This window comes from Manduca sexta, chromosome 9 (genome assembly GCF_014839805.1).
Source record: "Manduca sexta isolate Smith_Timp_Sample1 chromosome 9, JHU_Msex_v1.0, whole genome shotgun sequence".
In the NCBI taxonomy this organism is placed as follows: domain Eukaryota; kingdom Metazoa; phylum Arthropoda; class Insecta; order Lepidoptera; family Sphingidae; genus Manduca; species Manduca sexta.
Window position 1 is genome coordinate 9,557,639 of NC_051123.1, and position 25,086 is coordinate 9,582,724.

General features: G+C 38.3%; 1 protein-coding gene across 4 annotated transcripts in view; it reads left to right on the top strand.

The window, feature by feature from the left end:
- LOC115449517 (myotubularin-related protein 3) overlaps window positions 1-25,086 on the top strand; it is a 110,403-nt gene that overhangs the window by 48,323 nt on the left and 36,994 nt on the right. For 3 of the 4 annotated variants that reach the window (XM_037436621.1, XM_037436622.1, XM_037436625.1), the window contains exon 2: window positions 21,762-22,169. The exons of the other annotated variant lie outside the window; for it this stretch is intronic. In XM_037436621.1, coding sequence (XP_037292518.1) covers window positions 22,023-22,169 — 147 coding nt within the window. In that variant the 5' untranslated portion in view covers window positions 21,762-22,022. The remainder of the gene's footprint in view (window positions 1-21,761; window positions 22,170-25,086) is intronic. 4 annotated transcript variants of the gene reach the window in all.

The window sequence follows — 25,086 nt, forward strand, 5'->3', positions numbered from 1 at the left end:
GCTTGAGCATAATCATGTATTCAAATTCAGACCGTGAATTAATTCAATGATAACATTATAAAATGGTGCCAAAGATAAGATATCACGGAAACACAACATTACCTTTGACATTTCTCGAATTTTCATCATATTAAACATCACCAGAATGCTTAACGTTGTATATTTGAATGTCTATTTATGAATGATAATTTTAAAATAGAATAATTAAAAATATACGGATAGGTACTTACATTATTTTCAGCTAATTATGTCTTGTTCTTGGGCAAATATTTCCAGACATACTCATCTCGATCTTGCAATCAAACCAAAATATACTTTTGTTAATATTTGCATGTAAATATTATTCGAATCAATTTTATCATCATATGTTTTACATCTGTTCAAACGTGTTTCTTGCTCCATACAGAAACAAATATTAACGAAAACCAAATATTACTCGAATTTCTTGTTTGGCAAGTTTACTGTTTTTCCACATTCATTCGGATCAAAGTCTATCAACATCGGATTATGATTTGTTATTATTATGTGTGTCTTTGTGATACAGTTATTGTTTGTGGATGACTGTATTTATAAGAATAATACAATCTTCATTCAATTACTCATTGATAATATTCATTCCAAATACGGCCAGAGTATGGTTCTCTATTCCCTCTTTACCAGCCTCCTTTTAATTTAAAATCTACATCTGTTTACAATTTATATATAAGCTAAGCTAACATTATGCTGTGCGAATATTTAGTTCATAGAAATAATGACCACAAAATTTTCGGACATAACAGAAAGTTTCTTAATTTCCAAGTGTAGTTTTTGTAAACGTAGTTTCTGTTCTAAGACTTTTAAAGTATAGATCTAACATTCATAACAAATAGAAGCTGGATCCAGATCTTTTGTCAATTTGGTAGTATTGCCGTGTATATATTTTCTTACAGTCATGTCACTCCGATCTCTATTACTGACATTACACCATACATAATATTTAATTACAACCATAATTTATGCAGCTTCCAATGCCGCATTAGTCAGATCCTCGAGTGTTTTCAACATCAGTGTCACCTCTACACGTAGCTCATCGTGGGTCGTGAAGTTCATCACGTTATAGTTAGGTTTTTAGGTCGTGGCCAGCACGAACGCTTGGTGTGTCCGTTCCGTGCTTATAAAAACTTTTTTCCCTTAATTCTTTCACTCTTGCCCTCGAATAATGATTAAAACTTCTGTGCAGATTATCTTCCGTCCCGTGACCGAGAATATTGCTTTTTATGAGCATACAATCGTACTTTATGACTAAATTAAACCGAGTGCATTGCCAAGATATGCACAATCGACCTTTATAGCGTTTCACGTGACTTCACGTACGTTATATGTACGTACGAATGTCTAAATGCTTTTCATTTATGGATGCCAAGTCCACTTTCTCCAATAGCGGTTGGTCAAATATATCTATCAGATTTAGTTCACAATGTAGAGTTTGTTTAGTGCAAGAGTGACGATCCGTATGTGGCCACAAGTTGTATCAAATTTGTGTGATTCATAATGCTATAAAAATCTCCATCTGACTTGAGGATTGTGGAGGATTGAAATTGAAATATTGGCGCAGGCGTGACATCGCTATCGCCTGTTCTGAATGCGTTAGCCGGTAGCACATGGCGGTGTCGCGACTTTGTTTGGTACCGTTGGTTTTAATTTTAGAAAATGTGTGTTGTTTTAAGTGTGTGACCTTGATCGATCATATCTAGCCGACCTTGCCTCGCGACAGGCAGCAGAGAATGTCAGATCACGTCCGCTTCGATTACTGCACACGGTACGCTAACACGTTTAATGACATTTACACGGATTATGTGCGCGTGTACTTTCACGTCGCGGCGCTGCACGGCTCGGGGAGGCTGTGCCTGCCGCCTAGAGAAGTTGCATCGCGGAAGCCAGCGCGGCGAACACGGAAGGGCTGCACTCGTGCCTCAGCGCATTGCATTCACGTCTCGCATGCATAATTGCCGTTTGTTTATATAATAACTTGTTTGATTTCGCCTCGTCGCGTCTCTAATGAGAGGTTTCGGCGGCCTTGCTTTTTATCATTCGTCTGTTTCTCAATAACGTTAACGTCGGTAAAAACATGTTTAACGCGCGGCAATGTGCTCCAGAGTCGTTTATAAATTGAAATGCGGTCGCGTCATCCAGCTCATTGTTTGAGGAGATTCCGACTTCCTTTCATTGCTTTGTTTGCGTATCGTAATCTCGAGGTTATTTTGATGACTTTTTCACTTCGAACTTCGCCATTTTAAGTTTGTTTCTCTGACAGCGTTACGTATCGCGGTAAATAGTGAATGTTTTTACGGCGGTTCGCAGAAGTGCACAATGCACAGGTGAAGGTCACGGACGGTGGTAGCGCGGCGCGGTGAGACGCGGTGAGGCGCCTGGACGCGGAATCACTCACATGACTTGTTTGTGCGGCCGAGGATCGAGTACGCGCCGCACAACCGCCGAGACGTGTGCGCGCGCCATTGGTCCGTTACACTCGTCTCGATACATAAACTATACGCCATCTCCCGTGGCGAAGTTGCGCTTAAATACAAATAACATTCACATAATCTGTGTCTGGATGACTTTGCGCAAAATTCACAAATATGCTGCGCCCGTCCTCCTTTGTTTGCTCATTTCCTCAGGTTATTTTTGGGATTTATTTTGAAGAATGGCTACTTCGCTCGGTTTTTTAGTCTTCATTTCATACATAATCTTCTAAATCTTAGTTATCACTACCAGTATTTCTCGACCTTATGTGTTTCGGTATTAAAATAGTTCCATGCAATTCGTTTGCATTTGAATATGCACAGTTAAATCTTCCGGACTATGCCGCGACCTACAAGACAATGATTAACTTATGCAAATGTTTGTGGTCGAAGCGCACGCTGCACGCTGGAGGGCAAGTGACGAGTGTTTTTTGTCAACAAGGCCGCACATAGTCCCGGATGGTCGGCCTTGTCCCACTAGCGATACCGATGTTCTTTCTATCGCTAACAGCTTCAAGTCTTGCGTGGCTAAACAAAAACGATGACATCCAGATAAGATTAAAACGTTATAATTGACAGTGGACGCGGGAGGTTAATTCCGATGGTCTATTAATACGATAATTTTAGTAGGTTATCGTTACGTGTGCGTGTGAAAGGAGTTATTTGCATACATTGCAGTCACATGTTTTCCTTGTTGTAACAAATGTGACATAATTATTTGTGGACGAAATGTAAAACATGTTTCATCTCAGTTCAGAGATACATATAGTTTTGGAATGTTTACTAGATAATCAACTTTGGTGTTATTGTATTTATGTTTAGTGTACTTGCCTTATCTATGCTGATTTAGTTATCGCTTGTTTCTGTTAGAAGACAATTATCCTATTTTAGTATCACCAAAACAAAAGTGGGTCTTTGGTTTACACCTTACTGTGCTACATTCATTACTACATTTACTCTCTCGTCACTGTTCATGTCATATAATATGCATAATTTAAAATATTTTTAAGACGTCGACTTCTTCAGAAGTTGCGAATATTCTTTAATATGATTTTCATTCTTTCTCTTGAATCCTTTGTGGCTTTTGTGAAGAAGCGACAACTACGAAAACCTGTTTTACAAAATTATAAAATTAATAGAGCTTTGTACTATATTTCTAGTGGATATTTCCTTTTTAAAATATTCCATCGTTCTATCGCGTGTCATTGCGAATATGTCAAAGTTGAACTCGACGGTTTTAATTTGTTTTTCTTTGATAACCTTCATTTTATCTTTGAATTTCGTTACTTTCTTATTATAACATTGAAAACTTGCCGCTTTGTTATCTTCAATGTTTAATAATACATTTTTATCACAAAATAACATTGATAGTGAATGTAGCAACGCGATCTAGAAATTTCTTAATTGATTCTTGTGTAATATGTGCTTTGTGATATTTACAATGAGAGGCAACTAATCTAGATATAATATCTGGATTATAAGTTTTATTTTCAAGTATATTTATTCAACATTATTTTTGTTTATTAAAAATGTTGTGCACATCTGCCATAAATGTAAGCACAAGATATTAGTAAAGTTAATTTATATGTTTGCATTGTTGGTCCCAAATAAATAAATAATACCTACATCTAATGTACAGTTTCGTAGGAAGCCAATGAAGGTTCTAAAGACTGCTAATTGATGCGAGTGGAAAGCGAAGTTTCAAACCGCTTCACGTTAAACAGAACCGGATTTTATACTCGAGTTAATATTTGTAAACGCTGAGCAAATTGTTTTTCGTCCGGTTTTTTGCTTGCGGCATCAAAGTGCGAGCTACGACGGAATATTATACAATGTTTACGTATTTCATGTTGTAATTCAATTATTTAAAATGTCTTTTGCTTATGACTGCCTCGGTGGAGTAGTTGTACTGCATGCGCGGTACGACAGCGCTCTGAGGTCCTGGGTTCGAATCCTGGGTCGGGAAAAGTGATATTTGGGTTTTTGTGCTCAGTATCAGCCCGGAGTCTATTTGTGCCCGATATGGTGATAGGTTCGCCCCCTATCCCATCATGGGACGGACCACACTTGGCGAAAAGTTGATGCCTTGGTTGCGCCTCTGCATACCCCTTCGGGGATAAATGCGTGATGTTGTGTGTGTGTGTGTGTGTCTTTTGCTTATACAACACCGTAAGAGATGAAAAATACTCTGCAGCACTCGGGAATGATACAGCAGGCTTCCTGTTAATTAAAAGGATTTTTATTGGGTCAAAAAAAAATATAATATTGAATCATATTTGAGGAAGCTTATTGTCAAAGATAAGCAGGATATCATTAAAATCCAATAAGAATAAATCATGCAAGACTATGACGATTTGAAAAGTTACTATGATTCATCTTCAACCCTAAAACTTACGTAACAAAGTACATTATCAATTATATTAGATAAAACTCAATTCCATTACGATGACTACCACGAACACGTCCCTTTCCCAAGGCGATCGACCTTACCATTCGGCAAATCGCTTTGTCTTGGCGGTAATGAGGCACGTTTTCAAGGATTTGCGACAATTAAGCCCATCGCAACAGTCATTTGTGGTCGATAAAGCATAAATAATGATTTAACGGTCTGGGAGCGTCGTAATGAGGCGAGATTTCTAGCCTCCGGCGCCAGGGAAAGGTAAATAATGGCGTTTGTTGAGACCTGAGAGCGGCGCGCGCCGTGTACCAGCTTGGGGTATGGTCAAGATTGGTAGAAGTATCGATATTGGACATCGATATCGAATACTATAATTTATCGATAAAATGCCGAATTTACTATCGGCCGTATTGCGCGATAGCTTGAAGTAAAGCACATAAATGTATATACAATTAAATCTCATTCGTATTTATTATTTATATTATGTAGCTGATTACAAATTATTGAGTATTCATAGTATCGATAGTCGATACTCTTGTTTCAACTCTATTACTGATTTACGGGTTGATATCATCGATAACATTACAACGACTAGGATTTAGTGTCTGTGTTTTGTGTTCTAAGCACTGGGCTATAGTGAAACTTTGTAGTATCGAGGCATTATACAATAAATTAACAATATTTCATGTCCTTAATAGGTAAAAGTAATTTTCTATTTCTGGGAATTAATTAAGGTGCGTTGGGGTTAAATCGGACGCTTTTTCGACGTGTTAAACAGTCTTCTCGAATTATTTTTTTAGAAGAATTCTATAGAAGTTATCATAATTAATCATTAACTTAGCTATATGTTATTAAATATACTAAATGGTATATATTTTTTCAATTCCTTATATATAACAGTTAATGTTTTATAAGCTTTTAAAAAAGTACCGTACTTTTAGAAATGTGTGAGAAAGATAGGACCTTCACAGGTATAGTTCGGACTACTCTCTAAAACCGTTTATGTTGAAGGAATTCTAAAATTCATAAAAAGAGTATATTCTGATCTAGATAGTCATTTATAAACATTCAAAAAATTTAATAAATTGCGTAAGATATTTTTAGAAGCGAACTTTGTTTTTTTAATAGTTCTAGGCATAGGATCTTACCCCTCATGATTGACACTGTAGATATTTTTAAAAATATTCGAAGAAATAGTACATACACATGTAAATAAATAACAAATAAACAAAATTGATCATTCACCTGAGCTAAAAAAAATTACATAATTACTGGATTCAGACGTTTTCGAGTGTAAATTTTGACACAACCTTGCAATATTTTACAAGTGCTAGATCGAACGATTTTTATCCGTTCTTTAACGACAAATAATTGTATGCGTAAAGATCGGATCTCAGGGAATATAGGTGTTTCGACAAATATAAATAAACAAGTCACAAGATTTATTTCCTTTTTGATACTATACAACTACTAAATTAATTTAAAACAGTAAATACTAAATTAAAATTAGGCAAATTCTTGCATGGGGTTAATCCGGATCTGCCAGGGGACGACGAAGTACCGATATTCTGTTTGTTAGCACCGTAAACATTATTTACTTGCCGGAATCATTTATGTGAAATAGTGGAACGTAGGGAACATAATGGGGTCTCAGGTAGTGTTGTCTAAAAACAAAAATTATAACACAATTGCAAGTTATTTGATTTATACGATGTTACACCTCCTACGATTTTACCCCAACGCGCCTTAATTTATATTAGCAAACATTTATCGACTATTATATAGCTACTTTTAATTATTTGAATTTGGAAATAAACTAAAATTATTCACAAAACATTCCAGGCTTAACGTTCTAAATTTGAAACTTTAAAATCTTATTGTTTCATGTAAAAAGTTCAAAGTTAGTAAATTTGAATACAGAACGGCATGGCAGTTTAATTAAAATGTATTAATTACCAATCCCTTTTGTTGTGTAATTTAATGGCTTTGTTCTGTGGTTTATTCATTATTAATAACTTCGATGTAGGTATAATAAAAGTTTTAATTTTATATGAGTTATACCAATATGTATTTATGCTGTGGCTTTTATTGTTAATCAATGCTTAATACTATTTATGTCTTCTGGTATATTTTTACGTAATGTATTTTTTTTATTTTTGTTGTAATGGGCAGTATTTAAGAACTAAATATAGATTATTATGAACTACTTTACATTATTATTGCTTTCGTACTATCCTAAATCAGCCAAACCGCCAGTTTTCAGTGTTATCATATCTATTTATAATTTCTAGCTATATTTTTGGATTACTTATTAAGTAAATTACATAACAATAAAAATATAAAAAACAACAACTCTGTGAGGTCTAACAATATATAAAGATTTACAATATAATTCTAATTGATATAAAATGGCTTATTAAAATGAATTAGGGTGGGTTTCGTTATTCGTTTATGTGTACGACATTAATGCTAATTGCAAACCGAAAACCAATCAAAAATAGTTTAGCATATTTGAGAAAATTGCACGTACGTAGATTTTATTATCTGCACGTAAGTATGAAAATATCTCAGCTGTGCGAGTTACACTTACCTAACTTAGCTTAGTTCTGCGTTGACAAGATGACAGGCTTGGTTTTTATATATTAATATAACACAGTGTGAAATAAAGAGGCTTATTTATTTTGTAGTATACAAAAGTAATGTCATCTATAAAAATCGATCTCGAATCAAACGAGGAAATATGAATTGTCATTTCGTGACGTCATTGTACGTCACATGCAAGGCCTTGTATACTATATAAAGATCCAATTAATAGTATCTCACGCCAACAGACTGTGTCAATACGAGATAAGGTTAAACCCTTTTACGCTCAATGGGCATCATTAGCCCTTTAATTGTTTCCTCACTATATATACTTCCTTAGTTTATTTATTACATATAAATAATTATACAATACATAATACATTATTATAATTATAAAAGAAACATTTGAGTAATTAATTTTAACCTCCACAATTAAAATTATGTAAAATATTTGTATACTTACAAGCTTGTACGCGTTTTGTTCTGCCCAGAGCTTCAAGTTAGAGAGACTGTAAAAACAATCAAAGGCTAACAACAGAAAAATATAATTATAGATAAACAATATCGTAGTACAAACTTAATAGATTAGTTTACTTGAACTATCGGAGAGAGGAACAATGCCGTAGTTTACAATAAAGAGGCCCTATATTGAAATTTGTTATACATAGGGTCTATATCGAAATCCCTACAGGGCAGTGCGAACTTTTGGGCGCCAGCTTAGTTGAATGTAAGTGTGGGCCAAGAGGACACCGTGTCGTTGATATGCCTGGCACAATATATAGGTACTCCTAATATGCATAAATGCGATTTACAAATCGCTCAGATTTCATAAAAATTACGAAACGGACGCCGGCAGAATAGACTTATATCAACCCTTCGTCACTGACGCGTGAAACGGCAGCAGTTACGCCCCTAACAAAATTGCATAACACGTATGAAAACAATTGCATATCAAAACATTGGAATGTTCTAGGAATCCGCGAATGCGTCAAGTTAAGGAGTTCATAAGTTTTTGCGATTCGGTCGCTAATAAACCTTGGCCCACTACGTTTGGCCACGTCATCGTGTTCCGAGTAAATTGTAGGATAAACATCTGCATAAAGAATTCTAGGTATGCATGTATACCACTCGGGGCCATTGAGATGATATAATACTATAGTTATTTATAGTACAGCGGGTTTTGCCTGAGAATCACTGTGAGTGTAAACATTGGGTCTTTCCCGTTGGCCCATGATGCCCGCACATAAATCTGATTCGTGAAATACCACATTATTTTGATACGACTTCGAGATAATAGGATCAACGTTTCAAACAAAATCGGGTATTTCAGACATTAATAATTATCCGTTGGTGTTTAAGTGTAAATTTAATTACTTAGAGTGCTATCTATACATATTATAAAATAAAGTCCCCTTTGCGGTCTATCTGTATGTTATCGATTTTCTCAAAATCTACTGAACGGATTTTCATGAAATTTGGTATGGAGATAGTTTAAGACTCTGGGAAGGTTATAGGCTATTTTCTATGCCGGGAAATATGTAGCAGAGCTTTATCCCGGAAAACTCCTGCACACGGGCGAAGCCGCGAGCAAAATCTACTTTCAAACTATATCATTGTGGTATAATATAAATGAGTAATATGCTGACTGAATGTCGATACGTTTCCATTCTATCATTTGTGTAACTGTTATTCGACACCGGCGCGGCGGTCGTATGTCGGTGTCCCGTTTTACAGCTGAAATAACGTTTCTTAAGCAAACATTTAATACTATCCACAGCGTATCGTATGCACGTTTCCTACTTTATACATACAACTAGAGACACTGCCTCGATGGCGTAGTTGTGTAGCGTTATACGACAGCTCTGAGGTCCAGGGTTTTCTGCTCACCATCAGCCAGGAGTCAGAAATTTGTGCCCGGCAATAGGATCGGCCCCATGTCATCATGGGACGGAACATACAGACGAAAACTGGGTGCACCAATTGCATCTCCACCTACCTCGTCAGGGATAAAGGAGTGGAGAGTACGTGTAAGACTAGAGTCGAAAGTCATCATTATATTCCTATGTCCCCTAGATGGGGCAGAGGGCATCCACAGTGCGCCGCCATCCCACTCGGTCTTGAGCTTCGCGTTTTATTTCGCTCCAGGTTTTCCCGATGTTCTTTGCCTCTGCGATGACGGTCCGCCGCCAGGTCTGCTTAGGGCGGCCACGTTTCCGCTTTCCTTGGGGATTCCAGTCTAGGGCTTGCCTCGGTATATGCTCAGGGTCCCTTCGGAGCGTGTGGCCGATCCATTTCCACTTGCGGCGTTTAATTTGTTGGTCAATCGCAGTCTCACCGCAGCGTTTCCACAGATCTACGTTGGAAATTTTCTCAGGCCAGTAAACATCGAGGACACGGCGAAGACACCGATTGACGAAGACCTGGAGTCGGTGCGAGATGTCCTTTGTCACCTTCCACGTCTCGCATCCGTACAGCAGCACGGTTTTGACATTGGACCGGAATATTTTGAGTTTAACTCTCTTGGTCAGTTTTCGCGACTGCCACACAGGACGGAGCTGTGCGTAGATTGCTCTTGACTTGGCAATTCTCGAAGCGATGTCTTCTTCGGTTCCTCCAGTCTCCGACACTACGCTTCCGAGGTAGGTAAATTTATGGACCTTTTCCACAGCCTCTGTGCCAATGAGCAACGGCAAAGAGCTTGTTACTCCGCATCTCATTTCTTGGGTCTTCCTGGTGTTAATGTTTAGTCCCATCACTATTGCCTCTCGCCGTAGGTCGTCTAGTTTAGCTTGCATGTCGGCGCGTGTGTGACTCAGCAGGCATAGATCATCGGCATAGTCCAGATCTTCCAAGATGGTGGACAGTCCCCACTCTATGCCGCGGCGCTTGTTGTGAGTTACTTTCTGCATGATGCCATCCAAAACGACAAGGAAGAGGAGAGGAGAAAGGAGACACCCCTGACGCACACCTGCGTGGACCGGTATGTCCTCCGAGACAAGGCCGTCGTGAGTCACTCTGCAGGAATATTTCCCGTAGATGGCCCTGATCAAGTTGGTAATTTTCTCGGGGACTCCAACTTCACGTAGGCGATCCCAAATACATGGCCATCTCAGTGTGTCGAAGGCTTTTTCGAAATCCACAAAGGTTAAATACAATTCTCTTTGCCATTCTGATGCCTGTTCGAGGATTATGCGTAAGGTATTTATCTGGTCTATGCACGATCTGTTGGGTCGGAATCCAGCCTGTTCTTTACGATGAAGAGGTTCAACGGCCCTCGACAATCTGTCTAGGATAATCTTGCATAGCACCTTAGACGGAGTCGAGAGCAAGGTAATGCCTCTCCAATTGCCGCATTCACTGAGGTCTCCCTTCTTGGGCACGGTGATAAGGAGCCCTTTGTTCCAGTCATCGGGTAATTCTTCGGCTGCCCAGATGTTCTGCAGAAGAGGTGTTAGCGCTTTTGCAGCAGTAGGTACGTCTGCTTTTAGCATTTCCGCTGTGATGAGGTCGCATCCTGGGGCTTTGCCGTTCTTAAGTGACTGAATGGCTTTTACTACTTCCTCCCCGGTGGGGGGAGACACGTTAATGTCGAGGCTTGTTGCGGGCAGGCTGGCAGGTGTGGGTGAGGTAGCGGATTCTTCGGGGACTCGGAAGATCTCTTCAAAGTGCTCCCGCCAGCGATGAAGCTTTCCCTCCGATGTCACAATCAGCTGGCCTGTTTTGTCTTTCAAGGGCTTCCTGTTCTTCTGGTTCCGATTGCCGGCCAAGGTCTTCGTCGCCTTGTACATCTCCCTGAGATTACCGGAGTTGGCAGCGCGTTGCGCGCAATCCGCAATGTTTTCCGCCCATGCTCGTCGATCGTGTCGGGTACTGCGGTATATGCTCCTGCGTATACGCCTATATTGCAGCCTTAGTTCATCGCGCACTGCCTCGTCGCTGGTCACCAGAAGTTGAAGGTGGAGCTCGCGCCTTTCCTCAATCAGATTCCAGGTTCTTTGTGACATCCAGTTCTCCCGTGTGTGTGATTTGTGTCCAAGAACGGCGGAGCTGGTCTCTGTATAGGCCATTTTAATGCGGTTCCACTCCGCGTTGACAGAGGAAGTGTCCGCTTCGAGGGCGGAGAAGCCATTTCGCAGCGCTAGCCTGAAGGCGTCACTTACGTCTGGATCCTGCAGTTTGTTGACCTCAAATTGCTTTCCAACCTTGGTAATAGCGTTTGTAGTACGAGCTACAGCTACTTTGAGTCGTATCTCAGCGACTATAAGATGGTGGTCGCTATCGATATCCGCGCCACGACGGTTGCGAACATCAAGCAGCGATGAGCGCCATTTGGCGCTGATGGCAAGGTGGTCAATTTGGTTCTTGGTGACTCCATCGGGTGAGTTCCAGGTGTATTTATGGTGGTCGCCATGTATGAATAATGTACCTCCGATGGTAAGGTCGTTGTCTTGGCAGAATTCCAAGAATCTCTCTCCGTTTTCGTTGCGGACTCCTAGCCCGTGTTTGCCCATGTGTCTTTGACAGCCGTCGTTTTCCGTGCCAACCTTGGCATTCAGGTCACCCATGACGATTACTATGTCCTGTTTGCGGATGTTCTTCATAGTCAGGTTAAGTGCGCTATAGAAATCGTCCTTGAGTTCCTCTGATGCCAAGTTTGTAGGCGCATAGCACTGAACGACGGTTATCTTGCGGGCTTTGGTGTTAAACTGAGCTGTAATGATTCGTTCTGAGATGGGTTTCCAGTCCAGGAGGCTCTTTTTCGCAGCGTCGGAAAGGAGGAATCCCACGCCGTTTTCACGTACGCCTTCTTCATCTTCCTTCCCGGAGTACAGAAATGTAAGGCCCCTGGGCGTTCTCAGTTCTCCGAATCCGTTTCTGCGCACTTCGCTGAGACCGAGAATTTGCAGTTTGTACCGTAGCATTTCTGCTTCTGCTTGGGCTAGTCGGCTATCTTCGCTCAGTGTTCGCACGTTCCAGCAAGCAATTCGTGTCCGTATTTTCATGCCAAATGTCGTCGTAGTGTGATCGGTCCGGTTTTGCTCTGTTTCAGTTTCTTTAATCGTTTGGGTTGAGGTAAGCGAGTGATTAGCCCACTATACCCTAGCCCACTGGTGGGGCTGCCACCTTAGAGCCTGCGGGCGTGCTCGGTTTAGTTTCAGGTTTCCTCCCTAGTGAGTAGATTCTGTTTTGAGGCGCAGAATATTCGCCTTTCACCCTGCACCCTCAGCTCAGCTGCACCCTGTGGTGGCGGTCGCGCGTCTGCGCGGTTGCAGCAGTTCCCAGGAGGGCCGACGGGGACGTGGGTGACTCGGACTTGCTAGGGCTCTGCTTAAAGTAGGTGTTCCGCCACTAACACTGCAGATAGTTTCTTGGCATTTTGTAGGTAATACTGTCCTCACCAACAGTGATTCCCACCAAGACCATACCCTGCCTTTCCCCTCCCAAAAAAAGAAAGAAAGAGTCGAAAGTACATCGTCTGAACTCGCGTTACTAGTTCCCGCAACCGTAACAGAGCCACAAGGAACGTGATATTACGCCGCAGTTAGATTTTCCGTCCGAAATCGACGTGTTCGCCGGCGTTTTGTGCTAAAATGCGTTCAGTTAGACGCAAAAACATGTTGGTCGTAACACGATAACTCGTCCTAGTACCGGCTAGGGTTGGTCACTGCTTGAAGAATATGTTTACTGCTTTTTGTAAGTTATGTTTAATTATAAATAGAGTTGGTCGTTAAAACTTGAGTACAAAGTGTCTAAACACTTTACAAACGACTTGAGCTTTCATAAGTAACAAAACAAATAAAAAGCTCGGAAATTTAAGAATAGAATGCAATACTATGTTTCCATGGCTTTAGAAATATTATAATTAAATTATACAATATTAAATTTTTTACATTTCTCCAATTTTAATATTTTTTTAACAAATTCGCCAACCCTAACAAGCGACGCCCGCGCTCGCTGCGGTCCGGAAACGTGATACGCGGCCGCCTTCACTCGGTGTCTTTCTATCGATTTCAATGCCCTCTGCAGTTAGATTGGCCGACAATTCATGACTTCTACATCAAACGCTAAGGGCCATAACAATGGCTTTATTCGTGTATAATACTTACACAATGTTTTGTCTCGCTTCCTCTAATGTTAAATGCTACTCACCATAGCAAGACGGAGCATTAACACAGAGGTATACCTAAATTGCTAAGGCAGTAATTGCGGAAGATTAAACAACTTTAAACATGGTAAAGAGCGATGTGTTTGATGCGTAAATGTGAATATAAAGATGAATTACGAACGCAAAGACGAACCGTATAAATTTTCGAGTAAAACTCCTACTGTTTTTAGACTGTCATTACGCTTATTGGGCGAGCCACTGGCACGTCCCGCCTATAATGTCCCGATATTGGCCAAAAACCTCCCCAAAGTCCATCTATAAATCGCCATCCTTGCGCTAAAGTTAACTCAAACCGGTGTTCAATAAAAAAAAACTAGTTTTCATTTTCTAACTGGAATCGGTAGAAATATCGCCTAAGTGATACCATATTGTTTGTGTTTATAGCAAGTAAATGCATATATGATAAAAATATACACTGCCTGCTTCAATCAACTAATTAATGCGAAAAAAATGCGAGGGGTCGTTTGTTCTCTTGCCCTTTATAGCCCTCGGTAGAAGATAATGCTGGGAAACAGTTTACACTTTACACGCCAATAAGGTGTACACTTCATACGATAAAAACTGCACGAACCATCATAAAAGGTCATCATGAATATGGACGTAATGAGTAATTCACAGACCCGTAATTACAGAATTATGAGTATGCCTATGCAGAGCAATATCTATCTATACTATTACTATAAAGAGGAAATTTTTGTTTGTTTGTTCGTTTATAGGTTTGTAGGGGCCAATCTCTGGAGCTACTGAAATGATATTGAAAATTATTTTACTAATACAATGGCTCATTACTTCTAAGTTTATTCTGAGTTCATTGCTCATTAGTTCTGAGATTTACTTTTTATCCATGGCAAATATAACGCAGGACTTTTATCCCGGGAAAACTTTATCAAGCGGACGGAGCGGCGGGCAAAACTTCGTATAATATATTATATCATCTGTATGCCGTATACGGCAGCATAATACTCAAATGGTATAGACAAGTTTCAAAATACGATTAATTTACACACGTTTAATTGCGCTGACTGCAAATATATTTCAATTGCAAAATGGAATTAAGTGTTGTCAGTGCATATTGCTACTTAAATGGTCAACAAAGGACGTACATGCGTGATAACTGATATCTCATTAAATTATTCATATTTCGTGCGACACGTCATTTAATAATGCATACTGATTCCATGATGGGCGCGCGTTGGGTTTGGTAGTATGCTTTTAAATGGTGCCTCTGTGTTGTGTCTATAATTCAATTAAATGAGTTTTGGAACTTATACCTTACAATAATGAAACGAAAGTCATTGATGTACATTTTAATTTAAGTAATATATAATGAAAACAATATTGTCACATTTGCCCTATACCTTCATTCATATTCTTTTTACATAACCGGACCTTCTTGTTTAGTTTCTCTCTCCTGTATCTAACACCACACTGGTAATATTAATTTACTGCGTAAGGCATCATTGTCCATTTCTGGTGTTACATCACGTCTTGCAAATTGCAACAACTAATAGTTCGTCTTCAACGCATACAGCCACTACCTTGTACGCACGCAATTCTATTATGCAATTCGGTAGAAACTGCGCAGTCTTAGGTAAAACAAACTGTTCGGTATAGTAGTTGTAGACCTTGCCGCGTCTCTATTAATTAAGCTTCTGAAGATCGATTATCTCCGATTCACAGAGTTTAAAGTGATTTACATTAGTATTGTCTTTGTAATGAGAAAGATTAGTTATGTCTCGTTTTTTTTTTGTTTTCGTGGAAACCGCAGTCTCTATTGTTGGCTTGTTAGTAGCAGTAGTACTAGGGCGTCATGAACGCAGTGGACGTAACACGCTGTAGGCGCCGGTGACCGCATTCTTCGGTGCGGCGCACCGTGCTGAAAGTGGAACGAGCATCCGTTTACGCTTACAAGATTTGCTATGTGATACTCTTTAATCCTGTGGGTTCCTGGTTCTTTTACTGTAAAACCAAAGGTGTGTAATTTTTTTTTATATTTCGCAGCTTAGGTAATTTTTTTACGTACATTATACATACATACGTAAGGTACAATATGATAAATTGTCTCTTCTATTATAGCGTTAATGACTCTATGGAAGACTACGCTCTATAAATATCCGCGCACCCTCGTAACCCCAAAGGTATAACAGGATGTTGTCCTTGCTTATTCGACTTCGTGCCCATGAAACTACTGTGCTCGTATAATTTATTTCCCGTTTTTGCAACATTATTCATCGATGCTCCGCTCCTATTGGTTATAGCGTGCTATATAGCCTATAGCCTTCCTCGGTAAATGGGCTATCTGACATTAAAATATTTTTTCTATTCGAACCAGTAGTTCCTAAGATTAGAGCGTTCAAACAAACAAATTCTTCAGCTTGATAGATAACCAGTCTCAATAAATCGAATAAAGATCATCGTGTGTTGTTATATTCAAAAGATCTCCGTGTTTTCCAACTTTGGATCAACAAAGCGTTAGATTATAATGTAAATACTTACAGTTACCTGCGTAAACAGTATTCATGAAAATGAATTAAACCGACATTGTTGTATATATAAATGTTTGAAATACATAACGGTGTCTCGTCACATGCATAATTGATTGGCCGGTACTTGTTTATGTAGTGTTCTGTATTTTTTGTGACGTTCGTACGTATTGTGATCATACTGAGACCTCGTGATCCAAGCGAATAAAAACCAAAGTGGCCTTATGTCATTGTTATTGTAATTTGAGAAAGGTATAATATTAGGACTCCTTTTTTTGCGTAAGTGAAAATGTTTTTTTCTGCTATAATTAAAACAAACAATAAGCATTGAATCTTAAATATTAATTGGTTTTAATATTTAAGTTTTCTCCCGACGTTTCGAAGACTTTGCAGCCTTCGTGGTCACGGAGGAGACTGAAATGTTGGTCATCCGCGAAGTCAAAGTTACAATATCTACCTACATTTTACAATTATACATTTTTTTTTTAATTTTTCTGTTGGTGGTCCGAGCTACGCAGAATGAGCCCACAGTGTCTTGAAATTTTACCATTATATCTTAGGCAGTCGATGGAAGTGTCTAGAAAATTGGTAAATTCAATGCCACTTGAACATGTAAAATGAAGTCATGTAAATGTTTCCGCAGTCGTCATTGGTCATGATTTTATGGGCTAGTGTTAAGAAGTTGTGTCGTTAACTTATCTCGAGGTTACTTGCGGTTAAACTAGCTTTATCGTTATTTATAGTCAGGTAATAAGTTAATTAGAGGTACAAACAAATTAATTTACGACCACCGCGCGCGACTAGCGTGGATTCCATTAGATGGTTAGACTATTCCGCGAATCTACAAGTAGGTATTAATAAATCGCGAAAAGAGCGTAAGTAGCACTGGCAAAAATCGCGTAAGTGACGAAAAAGTTACAATTGAAATTATTACTTACTTTACAAGACATAATGATTTCTTATATTTACGCGAATGTTAGTTAGTTCGAAGACTTTGCAGCCTTCATGGTCCCCCCCGTGACCATGAAGGCTGCAAAGTCTTCGAAACGTCGGGACAAAATAAAATACTAAAACGGCGATAGAATCCGAAAATTAGTTTAATTTCAATACTTTACAAGACTTTTGATTGATAATCCTTTTTCACTTACGTGATATTGTACTATCCCTGACGAAATGTTGACTGCAATAAAGTTAAAATCGTTAATAAAATTTTCAAGTTATTTGACCTAAACTTTCTATACATAACAGTTACGTGCTTCCTTGTTTTATTTGTTCTTTATTCACATTTCCACGTTAACAATTCTTGTTCGTGATTTACAACTTACATATTGTGTCGTCTTTTGGATTTAAAGCGTGATACAACCAACTTTGGTCTACGTATTGTATAGCCCACGATTTCGTTGTAGAAAAGAACATTCTAGAGTAATTCATACTTACGTAGTCTGAACGATAATGTCATAAAGAAACCCGCGCGAGAGCAGAATTTTAATATCAGTTCGTTGATCGAGAGAACCGTCATATTGAGGTAATAGAAGCTTGGGCTATGAAAATCGGTAGGGTCCTGACATCGATTTCCAAGTTGGATAGTCTAAATTGGTGTAGTTTTTTTTAACAAGATAATAATAAGTAGTTGATCATTATTGCGACTTATGCAAACCACGTGTGTTTAACTTGTGTTCCTAACTACTCTGTCAAGGAGGAAAAGCACGAATTCATATATATAGTGAAAACCCTGTAAATACTGGTTCCTAGTTGACTAGCGTTATAGGTGAAGTAAACTATTGTATAATTGAATTGTTAATGTTATTCATCAAACAAGCTTTGCTTGGTTGCCCAGGGGCAACAGGCGTAATGTTAAGTTAGGTCAGAACTGTGATTAATTAATAATACGATACTATTACCGATTCTATATTAAATGCTACTAGGATATCAGGAAGTAAGTGAATATTTAGTCTTGCATATTTTTATCATGTTGAAATGTGACCGCAATAACTAGTAACAAATATTTATCGTTCAAATCAAAGTTAATCTAAAATAAGATATTAATTTGTTTCTTAACAAACATAGCACTAAATTGACATGCAAAATTTATTAATCTATAGAATTTCCCGCCATCACACCCACCACTACTACTCCTTTAAGCCAGGATCAGCAGTGGCACGCATTTTTTGACACCGAGCGGCGAAGCTCGACGCGTCAGGGAACACTAATTTGTCTGTATATCAACGTATGATACAATTCCGTTTGACACAAATGGATTGTATCTCAACATCGTAACGTATGCAATTCACAGCGCCTTTTGAATTAAACCAAAGTGCATATAATGAGGCACTAAATTATCCAGTGTCCGTCCGGAGTGTAACGAACCGCGTCGACTTTGGATCGTGTTAATAATACACACAATGACAGAACTTAGGAACGTTCTATTCTATAGCTACTGATTGGATGTTTGAGTAGTGGATATTATATCAAAATAAAACGCATATTTGGAGCTAGTGCAAGCAAAACAGGTCACATAGGCCATCCTGTGTTGCCACTAATAATTTTAATGCAGTTTATTAATTTGACATAAATCTTGTGACTTCTTAATCAGCTGATTGTATACAATAAAGAATACATAATTTATAACGCTATTTATAATTGTTAAATAAACTCATAAACAATTTATAAACCACAGATTGCAAATATAGTACGATGGTCGTACCGTATGTATGGTGCGTTACCTACAGGTGGGTTATGTCCAATGATCAAAATTTTCTTTATAAGGTATAGCTAAAATGCAGTTATTTTCTTTGCATCGTTCGTTGCGACAGAGATTGTAAACTTCTCATATAAACCTTTGTGCTTCATATAGTTAGTCAAATTAAAATGATGCTAGCGAAAAATTTAAAGAAAAATCGCCTTCCCTAATATACTTAAATTGATATATTATAATTATAACAGCACATAACACTATTTAAACATATAGCTCCAGTAAATATACTTCTATTACAAATTATAAAATTTCAATCCATAATACATCAAGTGTTAGCAAATAGCAATTGCTCTGTATGTGATCGCGAGTTCACGATACGTGCAAACTGTAAACGCATTAAGTAATTGACACGTACGCAAATAAATGACATTGCAGCGACATTTGTGCTGGCCGACCATGTTTTTTCCCGCTCAAACAACTATGTGCAGTTGGTAAACATTGTTTTAGTTTACACAGCTGGACTGAGGAAAACATTTGCTATGTTATGCTTTTGTAAATATATTTTTATAGCATTATTATTTTTATTAGGCTGAAGGATAAAAATGAATGATTAAAACCAGCTGGGGCCCTATTCTCTATCCCGCACGTTATTTTAACAGTGCGTAACAAGCATGTAACACAACGCATCATGTTTAGGACTATAGAAATTTGGCTTACAGAATACTATTCCACGCACATTTCTCGAAGATAACATGACACGGCCGCGTTACGCGTTTACACTATCATACAGAATAAGGGCCCTGACCGTAAATGAAAGGGGTTGGATAAGAATTTGGGAGTGCAGAGCATGTTTGGGTCTTCAATTATGATTCACAGTGTAACTATAGCATCAACGTGTTGAGTCGCTGAGGTTCTGATTTCGTTATAATAACAGGGGTGTGATGACGGGAGAACCTTGAATTTGCGAGTTGGGTAATTAAAATTGTTCAATTCTAAAAACCTTGTGATGCTAGCAGGGGACTTTAAGCGCATTATTACAATAGTCTATCACTAAGTGAATATTGTATGCCATAGTTACCTCACTGTATTCCCTTTTAACGACAACGGGTGAGTTTATAAATTAATAAATGACAAATGATGTACGAAATATGCAGACCCGAATAGGCTTTTGAATTGCAAGTTACAGGCACATAAGAGGTTATGGTTAGTTACAACCTAAAATAAAGGCCAGATATTGCAAACCTTTGGCACTGGTCCCGCACACGAAACAAAATATTTATGGCACGATATGGATTTGGAAATTTGAAAACATCTGTTACACCAAATTTCAATACTGCTCAAACCCAACGAAGTATCCATTTTGGTATAAAATATCTGAATTTAACATGTGTCACGATTTAATCATGGCGTATTACTATCATTTTTACTAAAACAATAAGAAGTTCATCATTTCTGATATCCGTTGCATGTCACAACACATGTGATGTATGGTCACTCCTTGAAATAAAACATTACGTAATATCTGGTCCATAAATGACTTTACGTTTTTTAGCTATAATTGTTGCAGAATCATTGCTAGAGATGGGCCGTATATCTTAAGTCAATTTATTACTAAAAATAATATTTAGCAATTATCAAGGGTGTTTATCGTCCAACCCTGATGCCACAAGTTCACGAAAACAAATCTATATATATTTATAAAACAATCTTATCAACTATTATCAGTTCTAATGAGAATTGCGACGCAGTGATACAGTAATGCTTTACAAATTACTGTAAATAGTATTTTATAGCTGAAAGCTTGTAATTAACAACTTAATTTTACTTATAGATATAACTCACTTTGTTAATCGTCATTAGTCTATACTATTTGCTTAAATAAATAAAAAAACAGTTGGTCAAAGGGTGTCTTTGATTTTAAGTCAGACTATAATGTAGTGTTAGTCTCTCGTATGCGAGTGTTTACGGATAGATACTTCCGCAATGTTTATACCTGCCACCAAGCAGCAGTGTATACACTGTTGTGTTACAGTTTGTAAGATATTGTAGGCAGCGTAATTACTTGGCATTATGAGACTTAACATCTTATGTCTCAGGTTGAACGCAGTGGAGTGCCACGCAGTACTTTATAATTAGAAATTCTGTATGGTGTTGCTACTGTTTATGGACGGTCTTATCACTTACTATTACATGAGCGGTATACTAGTCTCGTAATTCAAATGCAATAATTGAAATACTGACTCTGACTTTAAAGTCAGTCGATACTAGTGCATATGTAATGTATAACGTAAATTACAAACTAGTGTTCTAACAAACACCTTAACAGTGTCTTCCACGAATGTTGAATATCGTCGGATAAGTAGCATGAGTAATAATCTCGCTTTACATTTGACAGACATACTACAGTGCCATATTATTGAAGCTGATAAAATTTTGTACGAATCGATGTGTGCGTCTCTCGGTGGAAACAAATTGGTTTTTCCGATTATCGGTGACAACCCTGCGTTCGTGAAATTAAAAATCGAATACCTAGAATCTGAAAAAAAACAAGGTTTTGAATGTAAAAATTGCTATCATCCTCATACTAATCTCCAAGTTTCTATGATCAACGAATAGCAAAAGACTGGATTGATTCAATCAACACAATCGAGGTCTCTCCACTTCGCCTTTTAGCATTTTGCGATAGGGTTCAACATTCGTTGTCCATTCATGCGGCGCCGTGCCAGCTATCATCTTACATGGGCATATTCAAATTACTTGTATTTATCATAATACCTTCATTTGTCAGCGGCCAGATGGGCGTGTTGGTTTGATTCCCTCGCTCGTGTGACGACGGCCTTCACGGTGTGGGCACGTCGCCGATAAACGATAAAACCACGCTCCGACCGCGATAACGCCGCCTCCACACTATCGCTAACCTCTCTCTTCACAACAGATAACCGTGTGACTGGATGTTCCGTGCAAATGTGATTTTATACAAGTGTAGTGTGAATACGTATTTATTATAATAATAAATTATTCCAATGAACTCGAAGAGAAAAATGGAACGCTACAAAACTGTCGTGTTACGATGGCGGGCTTCCTAAAACGGTGATTATTAAAACCCTAGTGAATAGTGCTTCGGTAAAGTCTGATATTTTAGACTGCGTTAAGTTATTTATTAGTTAGAAGTGTTGTTGTGTCGGATAAGAGGATTATGCTGATCAATACGTTTTTGGACACGGAGGATTTCGTGCACCTTTACTACCCGGAGGATGAGCCGGCCGCGGCGCAGGGGTGCGGAGCCGGGGCGCGCATGGCCTCCAAGTACCCCGCGAGACCGCCCTCGCCTGAATACTCGCAGGTTCGTATTTTTATTAACTTAAGTGGACCTCGTCAAAACTGTGGTGCCTACTACAGTATATTTATAAATATTTTTGCTTAGTTTGAAGATAATCTCTGTCAGCTGTGTCCATGTGACATATTTTGTTTAAAGACTGAAGAATGGCATGATGGTTTGTGTGGTTATTGACTGCGGAATGGTGAAAAATTGTAACGCTACTTTAAGTTGTTGATTCATGGATTACAACATTCTCCACCCGTGCAATTACGTCACCCCATACCACTTTAAACATTCAGAAATACACAACAAATAGGTGAATCGTACGCGGGAATCCTTTACCTTGAAACGCAGTAATTGTGCGCCGCAGTAGTGCTCCATTCATCGGAGGCGCGGCGCAGCGCGGGCTCAGCGCGGGAGGACGCTACCGCACGCACTCGAACGATACTCGCGTGCGTCACTCCATTCATTCACTGACGATGTTGTCCATTACTGGTGATGTGAATCTGTTTACTTCGCAATTTAGAGTCCCAATTTTGTTGTATGGCTGTTGTGAAATGTAAACTTTATATACTGTATTTGCCATTTTCAGATCCCACTTTTGTTGAATGCCTGTTTATAGTTAATCATTTAATTGTTAATAACGATTGTCGTTTATTGTTTACTTGGTTTAAAATTCTATTCAGTTTAAACGCAGAACTAATGACTTTCAAACCGTTCGTATTTTAGAAACCATCGATTTGTGGAAGTAACTCGCGCCATTTTCATTTTATATACAAGTTCACATTTGTGGTACGGGCGCGCTGTTTAAAGGTCAAACGTGTGGCGCGGTCTTTGAACGTCCTAGCAGCAATCCTTACTCAATGCCAGATAAATATAACGCGCTAGTACATTTCATAACCCACATGCAAACGCATTGTGGAGGTACTTCGAAATGTATGAACAAACGCCATTGACTTTTATACGAATTGTTACACAATTTAGATGTATTGTTGTCCAATCAACCAGTGTTTGATCAATGAATGCCGAGTGAAAGGGTAGGGTTCGTGTAGGGCTGTCACTGATATTTTTTTCGGTAAATTTATGTGTGAAATTTGTTAGTGACATATTGGCTAGTTGTAGTATTTGCGATAAAGATTTTCTATTAGTTTTTGAAGCGATCACAATGAATACGAGTACGCAGTGCGTGGCTTTTGTACAACCTTTAAAAATATTTTTTTAGCGTCCCTATAGGTTTAAAAATTGATAGTTTTCTTTAACAATAGTTGCAATATCATGACTTTTGAAATTTATGTGAAATCAATTCAGTGACACCCCTATCGATTTAACAATCGTTAGTTTTCACTTACAATAGTTATAATACCGTAACAAAAGTTACAACAATGTGCCCGTGGTGTCCCGGCGTGATGCGGCCGTGTTTACATGGGAACAGCTGTTTGAATCGTCCTTCATGATGCTTGTTTGTACATTAAACGTTATAAAACTCAAGTGCACGGCTGTTTAATGATTAACTCTATAAAGAGCCTTGTTTACGATATTCCACTTGTCCACTGATGATCATCTTGGCTAGTGAACTCTTACAGTATCAGATTTGTGGCCGCATTCCTGTTCTATCACAAGGAATTAGATTGGAGATTTTGCGGGCCTCATATAGACACACATATAAATGTACTTAGAAAAAATGTAGTATAATGCAACTTTCATCAATATTTGATTGTTCATATGAATTATTAATAGCTCTCACTGTGTACATTTTGACATAATTATTTACAATTATTTGTCCACCACGTTTAATAGTGAATTTTTAAATCGATTGTGTGTCGACGTTCTTTCGTCTAAATACTAATTAAGCGCTACCACAAATTACATTAGCATTTGCTAGGTCACTTAATTTACCATTCATCACGCGAACTAATCCGTTTACAGCACAATTTATTAACGTCTAAAATAAAATGCTGCATGGAACGTTCCAGAAGTTATGTGGAACGCGAATGACGTATGCGTTGTAGAATTGTGAACTATAAACGCTGGAGTCGCCGGATGTTTCCGACATAATCGCTGGCAATATGGACACGACAGACTAAATTATTTTATTAAATTATTACTATTTTTATGGTAGAAACAACGATCAATCCCGGTATTTAATAAACGATCCCAATCTCTTTTTCTGATCCATCGCATAAATGAACCAATCAGAACAAGGTGTTTTTGACATGCTTATAAATGACATACTTTGATTGGTTTATTTTTGGGATCGGATCGAAGATTATGATCCTTTATTGAAAACGGACGTAAGTAGGTCACCACCGATTGTAGGAGGGTTATTGGTATTACCGATATGTAGCGACGGAGTCCTCTTACCGTCACGTGGACGACAGCTCGTCGAACATCCAAGTCATTAAAAATGTCGCCAGTTTTCCAGTAGCATATCGGCGGTGGATATTTCAAATTTTAGAGTAATTTTGTTATACCAATGAACTGGAAATTTTGTTCTCTATCGATCTGTATATTAATAATTTTGATATACACACACTCACTCTTTTTATCTCCGAAGAGTTAGGCAAAGTCGCCACCACTTTCTGTCATATATAATCCAGTCCATAATGTAATAGAGGGCGAGATTATTACCCTGTCTCTAGTAAAAGAATGGTAATTCTTAAAATTATGAAACTACGTCGTTACATTTGTTTTGTAATAAATGACAGATTTGGAAAATTTCACTTGTATAGGTCAAGTTTTGCATTCAAACTTTATTTTGTTTTTCTTTACATATAGCCGACCAACTCTACCACACCACAGCGTGATGGGTTAACCGACATCAAAAATAGACGGTTATCAATTGGCCATGTATTTTTTATGTTGGTCACCCTCAAATGAGTTGTGAGTTAAAATTGGTAAGTTTATTGTAATTAGGCTCCGACTCCAATATTGGTAACCAGTA